Source organism: Ostreococcus lucimarinus, chromosome 7 (genome assembly GCF_000092065.1).
Source record: "Ostreococcus lucimarinus CCE9901 chromosome 7, complete sequence".
NCBI classification, from domain to species: Eukaryota; Viridiplantae; Chlorophyta; class Mamiellophyceae; order Mamiellales; family Bathycoccaceae; genus Ostreococcus; species Ostreococcus sp. 'lucimarinus'.
Window position 1 is genome coordinate 308,461 of NC_009361.1, and position 13,019 is coordinate 321,479.

General features: G+C 55.2%; 4 protein-coding genes across 4 annotated transcripts; 2 read left to right on the plus strand and 2 right to left on the minus strand.

Annotated features, from left to right (window-relative positions):
• Positions 1-169: 169 nt before the first annotated feature.
• OSTLU_32591 (predicted protein) lies at positions 170-1,474 on the plus strand (the record flags this gene model as incomplete). Its single annotated transcript, XM_001418631.1, has 1 exon — positions 170-1,474. The coding sequence occupies one exon, from the start codon at positions 170-172 to the stop codon at positions 1,472-1,474; it is 1,305 nt and encodes a 434-aa protein (XP_001418668.1).
• Positions 1,475-2,169: 695 nt separating this feature from the next.
• Positions 2,170-4,344, plus strand: OSTLU_32592 (predicted protein). The gene has a single exon (XM_001418632.1). The coding sequence runs from the start codon at positions 2,377-2,379 to the stop codon at positions 4,147-4,149; it is 1,773 nt and encodes a 590-aa protein (XP_001418669.1). The 5' UTR covers positions 2,170-2,376; the 3' UTR covers positions 4,150-4,344.
• On the minus strand, positions 4,336-5,456 carry OSTLU_32593 (predicted protein). Its single transcript, XM_001418863.1, has one exon. The coding sequence runs from the start codon at positions 5,397-5,399 to the stop codon at positions 4,347-4,349; it is 1,053 nt and encodes a 350-aa protein (XP_001418900.1). The 5' UTR covers positions 5,400-5,456; the 3' UTR covers positions 4,336-4,346.
• A 65-nt stretch (positions 5,457-5,521) lies between these two features.
• On the minus strand, positions 5,522-8,821 carry OSTLU_46073 (predicted protein). The gene has a single exon (XM_001418864.1). It carries the CDS (start codon positions 8,771-8,773, stop codon positions 5,678-5,680), a length of 3,096 nt encoding a protein of 1,031 aa, XP_001418901.1. The 5' UTR covers positions 8,774-8,821; the 3' UTR covers positions 5,522-5,677.
• Between the last annotated feature and the right edge of the window lie 4,198 nt (positions 8,822-13,019).

The following is a 13,019-nucleotide window of genomic DNA, read 5'->3' on the forward strand; positions in this document are numbered from 1 at the left end:
GCGTCGCTCGCGCCGCGCGCCGCGCGCGTCGGCGACGCGCGCGATCGACGCGCGAGGCGCGCGCGCGGCGCCCGTCGCCATCCCGCGCGTCGGCGTCGCGCGCGGCGTCGAGCGTCGTCGTGTGCGGCGCCGCGCGCGCCGGGCCGCACTTCGCCCCGCGCGACGCGCCATGTCGAGCGACGCGCGCGTCGCCGAGCTCGATCGACGCGGGTACTACGTCGCCGTCGACGTCCCGCGCGGGGCGACGTTCGCGCTGGACACGGCGGAGTGGACGTGCGACGAACGCTTCGCGGGCGTCAAGGCGCTGACGCGTGGATTGCACTTCGTCGCCGTGCGCGACGCGAACGAGCGAGGCGCGGGCGAACGCGTGGGAGAGTTCATCGACGCCGCGCCGGGAAGCGTGGAGATCCGGAGGTGGGACGCCGCGGTGGAGACGCTGGGGGAGGGAGAGGGGATGAGCGCGGAGGACGCGGAGCGCGCGCGCGCGGCGACGCGGGAAGGACGAGCGTTCGATGGAGGGTTAGCGTGGTATCCGACCGAGGTCGAGACGCGATGGATGGGATTGAGCGGATGGATCACGCGGGACAGCTTGCGGAGGTGTGGGGTGGATTGCGGGACGCGCGTGGTGGCGGGCGACCCGGAGGCGGAGACGCGCGGCGACGAACGGGGAGGAGTGGTGCCGTATTTCGATAACATACAGCGCGCGCCGACGTTTACGGTGAATGCGGTGCGGAAAAGGCCGAGTGGAATGACGCCGGCGGAGGTGTCGGCGATAAATATCGATGCGAACGCGCGGCTGGCGCACGCGGTGGCGTGCTTCGGCGACGACGGCTGGCGCGGGTTGTTGGGAGAGTTTCAACTCGCCTTCGTTCTCTTGATGGGGCTGTCCTCCATGGCGGCGTTGGAGCAGTGGAAACATCTCGCGCACGTGGTGTGCTCGTGCGCGGAGACGGCGGTGTTCGACTATCCGGAGCTTTACCTCGGGTTTGTCGACGCGCTCGATGCGCAGCTCGCGCGCGCGGGCGAAGACTTTTTCGTGGACGATTACACCGAGGACAACTTCTTGCGGCCGTGCATGGTAGCACTGATGCGCATCGACGTCGACGACACCCCGAAGCGAGAAGTCACGGACATGGATGTCGAATCGACGCTGGACGCGATTTCGAGCAAGCTCGCCGCGCTCGCTCGCGGCGTGCGCGAGAAATTCGACGTCGACCTCATCGAGGAAGCTCGCGAGGCGAAGCTCGCGGACTCGAGCGTCGTCGACGCCGAAGAAGACGCCCCGGTCGTCGTCGAGTTGAGTGAGGGTCATTACATGGCCATGAACGCGACCGACGTCGACGTCGAGTCCGACGCCTTCAAAACGGACGCCGAATCCGGCGCCGAGCGCATGGGCTGGATGCGCGCGTACGCGCCGACCAGCGCCGACCACACGCCGAGGAACGGTTCGAAATTCGTCAACCAACGGGCGTAGAATCGAATCGGTCCCATGCCGCGGCATCCTCGGTCGTACGTCAGCGATTCCAACTTTTCGTGGAATCCGCTCGCGTCGCGCAGGCACCCGGGCCAGATCTCGGCGTCGCTCGTCGCCTTCGAGCCTCGCCGCGACGTCGACATCGCGCGCGTCGCGTTCGTCGTCCCGCGGCTTGTGATCGTAATCTCACGAACGACCATCCGCGGCTTCGCCTCTCGCCTCTAACGGTAGGGGTCGGTGATGCTGAAATCTGCTACATGTTTTTCAGACTTTTTTTGCTACAAGTTTCTGAACTTTCAGCCAATTTTTGCTACAACTTGTAGCAACTTTCAGACAATTTGCACGCAGAAAGTCTGAAACTTGCTACGTCTCCGGTGATGCTGAAATCTGCTACATGTTTTTCAGACTTTTTTTGCTACAAGTTTCTGAACTTTCAGCCAATTTTTGCTACAACTTGTAGCAACTTTCAGACAATTTGCACGCAGAAAGTCTGAAACTTGCTACGTCTCCGGTGATGCTGAAATCTGCTACATGTTTTTCAGACTTTTTTTGCTACAAGTTTCTGAACTTTCAGCCAATTTTTGCTACAAGTTGTAGCAACTTTCAGACTTTGGTGTAGCAAGTTTCAGACTGACCCCCTCTCGCCCGAAATCGACATTCGGCGTCCGCGTCACCAATTCAACGAACTCGCCGGCATTGATCGGGCGCGACGTCACGCGTGCGCGCGAACGAAGCGAACGAAGCGAACGACGCGACCGCTCGATCGAACGGCGCGACGACGCGAACGACGCGACCGCTCGATCGAACGGCGCGACGGCGCGACGCGCGCCGGCGCGACGAATCGAATTCGCGTCGCGCGATTCGTTGAATTGCGATTGCGCATCGACGGTCGACGGTGAACCATGGCGAACGCGCTGATCGCGTTTACGCTCGCGAACGCGGCGTGTGAGCTGGTGACGCCGATACGGTACGCGCGGACGATGACGCTGTGGAGCCGAGGACGCGGGGATTGCGGAGAGACGGCGAAGATTGGAGCGGTGTGCGGGTACCTGATTCAAATCGCGGCGACGTTTACGTGGTACGAACTCGCGGTGCTGGGAATCATCCCGGGCGGCGCGAGCGACGGTACGGTGGACTTTGAATTGCGATTGATACATCAAATGTTCACGTACGTGACATTCGGAGCGGTGTTCGCTATTTGGCTGGACGACCTCGCCGTCGTCGGCGCGCCCGTTTCGTGGTGCTCGTCGCTGGCGAGATTGTACCAGTTCTTCTCGACGCGAATGATCGCGTGCATGATGATCATGGCGAGTCGAAAAACGCCAACGGCGTGGCATCCGTTCTGGACCGCGGCCGGTTACACGGCCAGCGCGGTAAAGGGCGCGGGAACGGACGTAATTCTTAAATATGCGTACTACTTTTGCCGAGCTGGGTTCAGCGTTGTGTCCATGGCGATAGCGCTGACGGGGGTATTTTACTGGAATCCAGTTCGCGCCTGGTTTATCCGCGTAGAAGATTCTCAATCGCGCGCGAGTCGCACTTCGAACCGCAAGGAGATGATGCGAACCATCTTTTGGCACTGTGCGTTTGGTCTGATTTTCAGCGCAATTTGGATCACGGCGTCGAATTCAGGAATTCCTCGCATCGATGCCATCAAGGGGGCATCTAGATCTACCATGTCTACGCATTACTTCGAGCCTTGGATTCCGGGACACCAGATCATCCACGCGAAGAATCACGGGCAAACGATGATAGCGGTTGCATACGCCACTTTTATCGCGTACTCATTGAACTATATGGACGACGGCGGTTTGTGGATCTCAAAAGTTCTCTCAATTCAACTGCCCGCCCAGATTTACAACTTTTTTGTTGTTATTTACATCATCGTCGCCCTTGGTGGTGGAACCATCTTTCATCCAACCTGGTACACGAATGGTTGGGCCCCAAGCTGGGCGACACATCGTATGCTGGATTGGCTCTTCTTCGTTGGTACTGGTCATCTGACTATTTTCGGTGTTCCACTCATCACGTACGCGCTTCTCAAGCATCTCAGTATTCCCGAATTTAAGCCGTATGCGACTGCTTCCATGGGCTTCTTTACCAAGTGCATGCGTCATGGAATGGTATCAATTTTGTTTTCTGGGCTGTGGATGATGGCCGTCAGTACGGGCGTGCCCATGCCAGATGCCAAACTCACAGCCATGTTTGGACTTCCCCCTCTACACAAACTCGACGTGCGAGAAACTATCAAGATGCATCACGTCGATATCATCGTGAGCATAATTATTATGGCGAACGGTTACGCCGTGCTGGCTCTCGACCGCGTTGTTCAGCTGGATTACAAGCTGCATCAATTCATCACTGTCGTATGGAAGCACTCGATGACCAGTCGATGGGTGTACTTTTGGTGTGCGAAAATTCTCTTGCATAGCGGCGAGCGTTTTACTACACCGAACGTTATCGCCTCGCTCTTGCGCTTCCGATCGCAAGTTAAGTCTACCAGCAGTGACAACTGGTTTTTCGTTTTGATCGCCGTCATGGAACTGTACTCTTTCACCGCGATGATGCTCTTATTTCTCTTCACACTCACCCGAATGGCTCGTGCCAGTGTGGCTTACTTGAGAAATAACGGCCAAGGTCAGGTAAACTGGACAACCGGCCTGAAGCAAGAATAGTCCGTGAGCAATGGACTTAATTAAAAACTTTCTGCGACTTACTACTCTTTACATCAACTGAAAACGGTCAAGAAGTGTTCGCACACCGGTTGCTATACAAAAGCCGTTTGTGCACTTTTGCCATAGCATTCTGGAACCTTGTGCGACTTCGAAAAGGATGCTTGATACAATACATATGAATATGCTATGACTATTAATTACGCTAATTTCGATGCTCGTGAAGACGAATGCGGCGCGCCATCGAGCGATTCATTGTCATGTAGTAGAACGCTGATGTATTCAAGCATCGCTTGCCCCGCCGTGTCATTCAGAATTTCCTCAAAGGAGAGTGATCCGCGATTCGAGATATCGATGCGCTCGAAAAGCTCTTTTATGTCTCGTGCGTCGACGCCCCACGTGAACAATTGCTCACGGAGCTCGCTCCCATCTAACGTGCCATTACCATCCTTATCCAGCACATCAAAAGCTGTCCGTAACGGCGTCTTACCGATTCGCAAACGTACCAACGAATTCACTCTACCACAGATAGCTGCAAAATTGCGTTCTTTTCCGCTTTCCTCGGATCCGCACGCGTTGGAATACGCGGCAATGATGACTATGGCAATGAGGGCACCCACGGGACCGTACACTGCTGGTATGACTAAAAACAGTGCAAGAGTTGCCCCTGTCGTGTACCGGTGCTCCTTAATACCCGGAACATTCGTGAACGCAAATATAAACATTCTGGAATACACGAACCCCTGCGCGAGAACGAGCTGGTCGATGAAATTTTCCAATACGGCGCCGCTCGAGTCTGACGAAAGCGCGCCGGCTCCAATCAGCACTCGAAACGCTTTTTCGATGTGCGCGGTGTTTATAATGTGCAATGCAGGAGTTATAATAGACGGTGTCCCAAACGATGCGTCGATTTGAAGCATCGCCGTGAGCGCGATCACCAACACGCACGCCGCGCTCGCGCGCATCGTACCCCTCGCGCCGCCGCCGACCAGCAACGCTCGCGCGCCCAACGTCAGCTCCATCGTTCCGAAGGCCACGTGCACCAACAGGCGCCTCGCTCGTCGACGATTCAGTCTAAATTTAGGATGCATGCGCTTCTTGCCCGCTCGAGCGTAGCCCAAGACGAGGAAAATCTCGAGCACGTACCCGATGACAATCACGGCAATCTTTTGCGTTCGCTGCTCGCTCGCCTCGCGCACGGTCCCACCGAACGCGTACGCACCGAGCGGGAGATCATACGTCCATGCGAACATTTACGCGTGCGTATCGAACGCGCGTCGTCGGGTCGAGACGAACGCGTCGCGGTGTTCGGTTGGCCGTTGAGCGGGTTTGGGAAGTGCTTGTTTGAACGTTGTGCTTTTGCTTAAATAGTAAAACTGGTAGCGCGACAAACGCGTTATCGCACGATAAACGCGCTATCGTTGGGAATGTATCCAAAACTACGAATAGGCCGCAGGCTCGCGGCGGGAAGTCTTGCTCGTGGTGAGTTGGTTCACCCACCGATTTTTGGAATTTTGACGCAACAGTGGCTTTACACACCAATGTTGCTCGGCACGCGTTCTGGGTGCATGTAAGGATATGCCTTTACTCCAAGCTTTGCGTTGCGGTTTTCGATCTGGCGTCCCATGGCACGCAGCTCAGAACGGAGATCTTGGAGAGCGGCGATTTCAGCCGGCGTAATCATCATGTCAGTGATGTAATGTCCGACAAAAACCTCTTCTTTTGAGAACTGTGAAAGCGTCCAGCCAGTCGCCATCGTCTGCGCCGCTTGACCGACGCTCGGCAGCGCGTCGATAACATCTTTTTCCGTCACCGGAACCTTCTTCGTCGGCGCAGGCTTGCGCATGATGAGCGGACGATTTGGACAATAAGAGTAATAGTCCCACTGGCTGAAGTTGACTGCGGCGTGAGTAAAAGAGCACGTGTACATCACTGACGTGCAGATATCAACAAGTTGATCGATTGAATCGATACTACCCGGCACACCGTGCTGACTTCTGTCCGTGCCTTGGTATCCATAGCCTTGCATCTCAAGAATCATGCTCTGTATGTATGGATCGGCGGCAACTTCCGCGTCAGACGTGTAGTGCAGCTTGAAGATGCTTTTAGCGAAACGACGAAGACAGGCCCATGCTCGCAACGAGTCGTCACGATGATGATAACCTCTCAAATCTCCCTCACTTAGCACGCCACGTTTTTTAAAGGAGGTCGGAACGTGCAAATCGTCAAGCTTAAATCTCTGGTACGCTTTGCTCATCAAGTCCATGTGACCTCCTTGGCCAACTGCTACGACGCGATCAGTAACTCCTCCCGGAGATATTAACAACGACCGCCCAAGGGTATTGATGGCAATCACGTAGATGAGATGAGGACGCAATACCCGGTACACAGGATGGTTTCTTGGAAGAGTTCTTTCGACGCAGACGGACCACGGTTCCATGAGCAAGTGCGTGCCCAATAGGTGCGATATCATCTGATGTACGTTTCCGTCAGAGCACATTAAGTGCGCTTTTGCGAGGAGCCACTCGTACTCGCCATCTTTTGGAGTCCATACCGGCGCGCTAGCACCAGACTGAAAGTGCTGGATGCAGATTGGGCGAAGTGCCGTGCTCTTGTCCGCAAAGAAGAGAGCCATGGAGTTCTCGACGCAGTAGCCTTGACCGCGCTTGATATCCTCAAGGATTTCATAGTCAACCATGAATATGTGCCCTGCTGCCAACTCGCTTTCGAGCGTTTTGCCTGGAGGTAAAACGCCTCTTACATGTTCTTCGGTGACGCGAAACTTGGCTGGAATTTGAGACACTTTGCGCACTTGATTTGGATGTGTTCCATTCATAAATTGACGACCAAACTCCTCGTCCGAACGCCAGTCTCTGATGATTGCAACAGGGGGGAGAGAAGCGTAAAGGCGATAGTAGTCATCCAGCGATTTAATTTCTTCGTCCTTGATCATTTCGGCGACGCCTTTATTTTCGAATCCCACAAAAGTATCGACAAAGAAGTCCTTGTATTTTGTTGAGCTGAATTGCTCCGTGATGGGGAGCTTTGAGTGGTCGTCATATGTGCTATGATTTGGCAAGTACGAACCATTCGACCAATCGAATTCCTTCTTCATGAACGAAAGGTACTGTTCAGTCGCATCGGCGATCAGTTGGCGACAAGCCAAGCTTGTTGTCGGCGTAATGGAGCACGGAAGAACGAATCGGACACCTTGGCCAATGTATCGCCACACATTCAACGTGAAACTCGTTGGAATTTGCGAAGTGAACGTCACATCTATCCGACCGCAATTCCAAGAGCTTTTCGAGGTTTGAGAAATAATGGCGTAAGCTGGCTCTCCAATATCGTCGGCGTGCACGAAGTGCGTGCTGATTGCTCCAGTTGCGAAGGAGTCACCGAGATCATGCAGGACGATTTTGGGCGTAGCGCCACGCGTTCCGACGAATTGTAGCACCACATCACCGTCTATTCCAGACCCAGCGATTGAATGCGTCGTAACTTTGATCGTATACTTTTTTGACGCTTCAGGAGCGTAAACGTCTTTTCGTCCGCGGGTGAAAACGCGGCGAATTTTATATGACGTCTCGTAAACCACCGCACGCGTCCAGTTCAAGGAGTTATAGTCTTGCGAGTTGATTGGTCGAGTGAGAGGCATGCAAGCCGGAGTACGATTCATACCGAACGATAAATTCTCAACCGAGTGTTGCGGGAGTGCGGCGTGAAGTCTCACGACTCCAACGTCGAGAAATTCAGTCCCCCAAGCTTTGTTGGGGTTGAAAATTTCCGCGGTATCCGAAGAAGTGGCCTCATATAACTGGATTTGAAGTCGGTACCTCACGGCTTCGCCCGCCACCTTGGTGCAGAACTCGTTTCGCAGATAGTCAGGCAAACGTTTCTCGTTCGGTAGTCGACGATATTTCATCATATGTGTCGTTGCGATCAGGTTCTGGTCAGCCTCGTCAGGCAAGAACGGCTCTTGACCGACGTCCGTCCCAGGGCCAGCTCCGTATGGAACGAGTCTGAACTTGCAGTATCGCTTTTTGCCATCCAAAGCATGGAATTCGCGACAAGTCTGCGAGTAATAATGTAAATCGCAGTACGAGTCGGGTGCCCTTCGCACCCCGCCGATACCAGCCTTAATGCCTGTGGGATACTTCATTCCCCATGCCTTGTAAGCGGAGTCGTTAAACGTCGCCATTTGAAATACGAACGGAAGAAACGAATCCAAGTTGAAAAATCCAGCGAATTCACCAGTGTTCAGGTGCAGATCGAATGGACTTTCGTCGACGGCATTTGAGAACTTCAGCGCACAACCTCGAATCTCAAGAGATGCGTCGTCATACATTTCCGAGTCGGCGAGCTTCACGCCGACGGCGTTCGAGTGCCTCAAGATGATTGGCATCGTCTTGCCCTTCGTAAAGAAAGCATTTTTGGGCACCTTACTGTTCTCGATGACGGTGAATTGCCCGATCGCACCAACACCGACTGGATGGGTCGGGCGCCTTTTCTGCATCAGAGTGCCAAACACGAACATGAAAGCAATCTTCAACTGCATCACCAGCAACCCAAACGCATTGGGAGGTGGCATTGGAATGGGAAACTCGGAATTCGAGGCTGCGTCGAACATTTCATCTCCGAAAGCGGCTTTATAACACTTGACCCAGTGATTTTGCCACTGTGACACCACCGCGACCAATGGCCTTGGAGAGGTGGATGGCGACTTCGACAAAATACGACCGAAACTCGACTTTCGCATCGTACTCATCTCATCCGGAACCACAATGCCCCGCTTAAATAGTGCAGCAATGAACCTTACCTTGACGGTACTGAGCATCACCACTCGGTTTTTAACCGAATGGATCAACTTTTGAGTGGCTTTGGCGAATTGGAACCAGACATAAGTCCAACCCATGGTGTGGAGGAACAGCGAAAGCGTCAAGGGTGTACTGGTGTAACCGCAAAGCCACGAGAACCGCGAAACAAACACCAGCATGTGCATGAAATACACTCCACGGACGACTCTCATCACAGGTTTCAAGAATCGACCAAACGACGAGACGCCGCTTGTAAGGACTGAATGTGTCAGCGCGAGAGTCAAGAGACAGAAGTATCCAACGTGAAAGGAATCCTCGATGATACTGTCAGCCGATTCAAACGCGGAGAGAGTCATGAGCCGTCGACGAAGGAGGTCAACCATCGAGTTCGAAAGAGCGCCCGCGCCAATAATACGCACTAACCTGATGAGAATATGCCAGATGTGAGATAATGCACCCAGTGTGCACATCATCTTCGTCGTCTTCTGGATTGCATGAAAACGCGACCTCGCCTCCTTCGACGTTTCGTGCGTATTCACGAGAGCAATGTGCTGCAAGTACACCCGAAGCCAAGCCAGGCACAGTAAGATGATTTGAACATCAGTCTCGACGCTTTCTAGGTATGCATTTTCGAAGCGCTTTGCGTCACAACTGCGCAACGGGCATCCTAAGAGTATGTGAACGAGGGTTCGTGAAACTTTATCACTCTTGCCCGTCAGCGCCTTGTAATAGAGTGAGATAATCACAAACCACAAAGTGATAGTGCTCTGCGCAAAAGTATTCATGGAGAGTGCGACTCCTTTTGGAAAAGAAGGGTTCATGAGATTGTGGGCAGCGAAAGATAACAGTAGAGGACTGATTGCGGACATTCTTGGAACTGGCTTCGGTGCGATCAAGTACGTGTCTGAAAGCGGCACAGGATGCGGTATACCACTCGTTAGCAGAGCGATCGGAAGCATAGCGCAGAGGACAAGGACCCCATTTATCCATGCACACTTCTCTACCTGCCGTTGCAAAGCGAAATGCTTCAGCACAAGCATGCGCCAGCGTCCACGCAAATTCGTGAAACCCGTTCGCTGGCCGCTCGAATCCGGATTTCTGGAAAGGTGAACGGCGCCTCGTACGCACGCGTAGATTGAGAGCATCATGATGAGCCAGATAGTGAAATCAACCCCCACCCAATCACTGGGAGCGTGATGTAACTTTCGCGTCCACGGATTGGACATAGCACGAGCCACCAGAAAATGATCGCAGAGAGTGTAGGAAACAGACATTGCCATCACGCCGTAGATCAATCTGGCGCTTCTTAGCGTTCGTTGGTCAGAAAATGCGCTCTTTCGAATCACGGCGGTGCTTATACCCACGAACGCGTGCAACACGATGGAGTATTGCATCATTGAAATGCGAGCCAACTCGGCGTCGCCGCGCAGCAGCGCGTGTTCCTTGCTGAACCGTAAGCGCAGGACGGGAAAAGAAAGAGTTGACAAGCGGCGTGCGATGGTGCGGAGGATTGGAAAGTTGACCTTCAAAAGTGGTACCTGAAGGCGACCCCACTCTGGCATCATCACACCGGTGGCGATGCCCTGGTACCACAAATTTGTGTACAGGAGACTCCCCAGTATGAACAAATGCGCCATGGATGCCAGGGAGACACCAAACATGTGGAATCCTTTGCGAGTCGGCCCGACGAAAATGGGACCGTTAAACGCGTGGTGAAAGAGAATGTTCATCAGGGCGGCCGTCATGATTGTGAAGAAGGGCATGTTGATAGAGAACCTGAACCAGTCCGGCAGTGATCCGTGCGTTATGATGATCAACGCGAGAAGGCTCTTCGACGCTATCATGACGAACAGTGCGCCGAATGAACCTTGCCGCAGTGCAGGAATCCACGAATGAGATAGAATGCCAGTGACGAAGAGACCGGCGGAACACATACCGATGGTGTTTGGATTGCGCATGTTCGCCAAAGCGGAGAAGTGTCGACCGAACTCGAGTACGAAGATCGCCCCGCCGATGTAACAGATGCTAAATAGCACAGCCAGACGTTCGTGCATGATAAATAGCGTCGACGCTGATCGAGGTTTGGGAATCTTGAAATACCTGACCCGTTTCTCCGGCGGCACGTCCACCACGCCCAAGCGGCTCACGCGAATCAAACAAAATTTACCCAACGCGCCCAGACCGTCCACGGACACCATGAGCGCTCCGACCGCGCAGTTCGGCATCTTCATCATCAACCGTAATCCATAAAGCGTCACGAACGCCAGCTGCGTTTCAGTCGCGTAATGCGTGTACGCGTCGCTCCCCGTGCACACGTACGACCACCCAATCGCGTGCACGCACGAGAACACGTACACCCACAGCGCCAGGCACGTCCCATCGAACGAATTGAACACCAAATCGTTCGCGATCGCCCCGACGACCGCCGGCCGCGTTCGATCGCGCGCCACCGCCGCGTACGTCACGTACGCCGTCGACAGCACGTAATTGATTCCCTGCAACGCGTGGAAACGCCCGACCGACCATCCGGGCCTTAGCGCGTCGCTCGCCGCGTCGCTCGACATCGCGTCCCGCGCGTCCGCCTCTTTTCGCGACCGTCTCCGCGATCGCTCGCGTCGCGTCGCCGTGCGCGCGCGCGTCTGTGTCGTGATACCGCCGCGGAATCAAATTTAATTAATCGATTCGATCGCTAACGGTCGCGCGCGATCTTCAGCGCGCGCCGTCGACGCGACGCGACGCGCGCCCGCGCGCGGGTCGCGGATTCGCGAAAAACAAAATCGCCGCGGGCCGGCGCGCGATCCTCGGCGCGCGCGCCGTCACGCGCGATGTATCATCTTAGTCATTCTTAGCGCTTGGTTTAGCTCACTGTATAGTAGCGCGTCTTTGTAGTCTCAGCTCGTCCGACGCTCGTCTCGCCGAAACGAAACAAACTGCCTCAAAACCCGATACAGGGATCGCCGCAAAGATGGCCTCGCCGTTCGCCGTCCCGCCGCTCCGGCGGCGCGCCGCCGTCCTCGCGGCGTGGGAAACCATCACAGACGTTATCGCGGACGAAGGTGCGCGCGCGCGCGCGCGGTGACGAGAAAACGACGTCGACGAAGACGAGCACGCGATGTGTCGGATGTGTCGAAAGCGACCTCGCGAGCGTGGACTGACGGACGCTGCGGCGCGACGAACAGGACTGGCGTCGACGCATGACGTGCAAACGTTGATAAAGTCAATATTTGCTCACGTGCGAGACGCGCGATGGCGGGTGAAGGAGGTGCGGGAGGCGATGGAGACGGCGACGAGCGCCGCGAGCGGGAGAGACGCGGGATTTCGAAGCGTCTTCGTCGCGGCGTGCGGGAAAGCGGTGGAAAAGGGAGGGTTTAGTGAACACGAGTGTTACGTCGCGAGTCGATTGATGTGCGCCGTGATGAGCGCGATGACGTTGGAGAGCGAGGATGGGTTGTTGGCGAAGTCGCTGGAGACGCTCGCGAGGCTGCGAGCGAAGGGCGCCAAGGCGTTCTCGGCTAAGGCGTTTAAACAGATGGTGCTCGCGCACGGGGGGGATGTGGTTTTGGATAGATACATCGAGCTTGTGCAAAGTAGTGGTGGGACGAATCCGGTTCTGTGCGCGTTGGCGCACGAAGCGTTCGCCGTGGCCAAAACGACTTCTCGGCGACCAGCCGAGATCCGCAAGGCGCTTTTGGAGGTGTTTTGTACCGTCGTGCTTGGCGCCGACGCGAAAGTCGCCAAAGTTGGAGTGTCGAGCGAGTCGTTTGCGTCCATTTTGACGAATGCTACGAGCGAAGAACTCAACGAGACCTTGCTCCCAAAAGCCGTTCGACAGTTGCGTCGCAGTCCCGAAGCTGTCTTGCCCGCCGTTCTCGGCGCGTTGAAGACGTTGAGCGCGGACGTGAGCAACATGTGCGCGGAAATGGGGCCGGTAATACTGCCTCTGGCGAAGCACGCAAACGAAGATCGTCGCGCGATGGCTCTGGAGATCGTAAGCGCCCTCGTGAATGGTTCTGCCGATGCGAGCGTCGTCAAGGAGCACATTTTTGCGCCGTGCACGAG

What these genes read in the sequence shown, in the direction of transcription:
- OSTLU_32592 (XM_001418632.1), top strand. Translation starts at nt 2,377, where the DNA reads ATGGCGAACGCGCTGATCGCGTTTACGCTCGCGAACGCGGCGTGTGAG.
- OSTLU_32593 (XM_001418863.1), bottom strand. Translation starts at nt 5,399, where the DNA reads ATGTTCGCATGGACGTATGATCTCCCGCTCGGTGCGTACGCGTTCGGT.
- OSTLU_46073 (XM_001418864.1), bottom strand. Translation starts at nt 8,773, where the DNA reads ATGTTCGACGCAGCCTCGAATTCCGAGTTTCCCATTCCAATGCCACCT.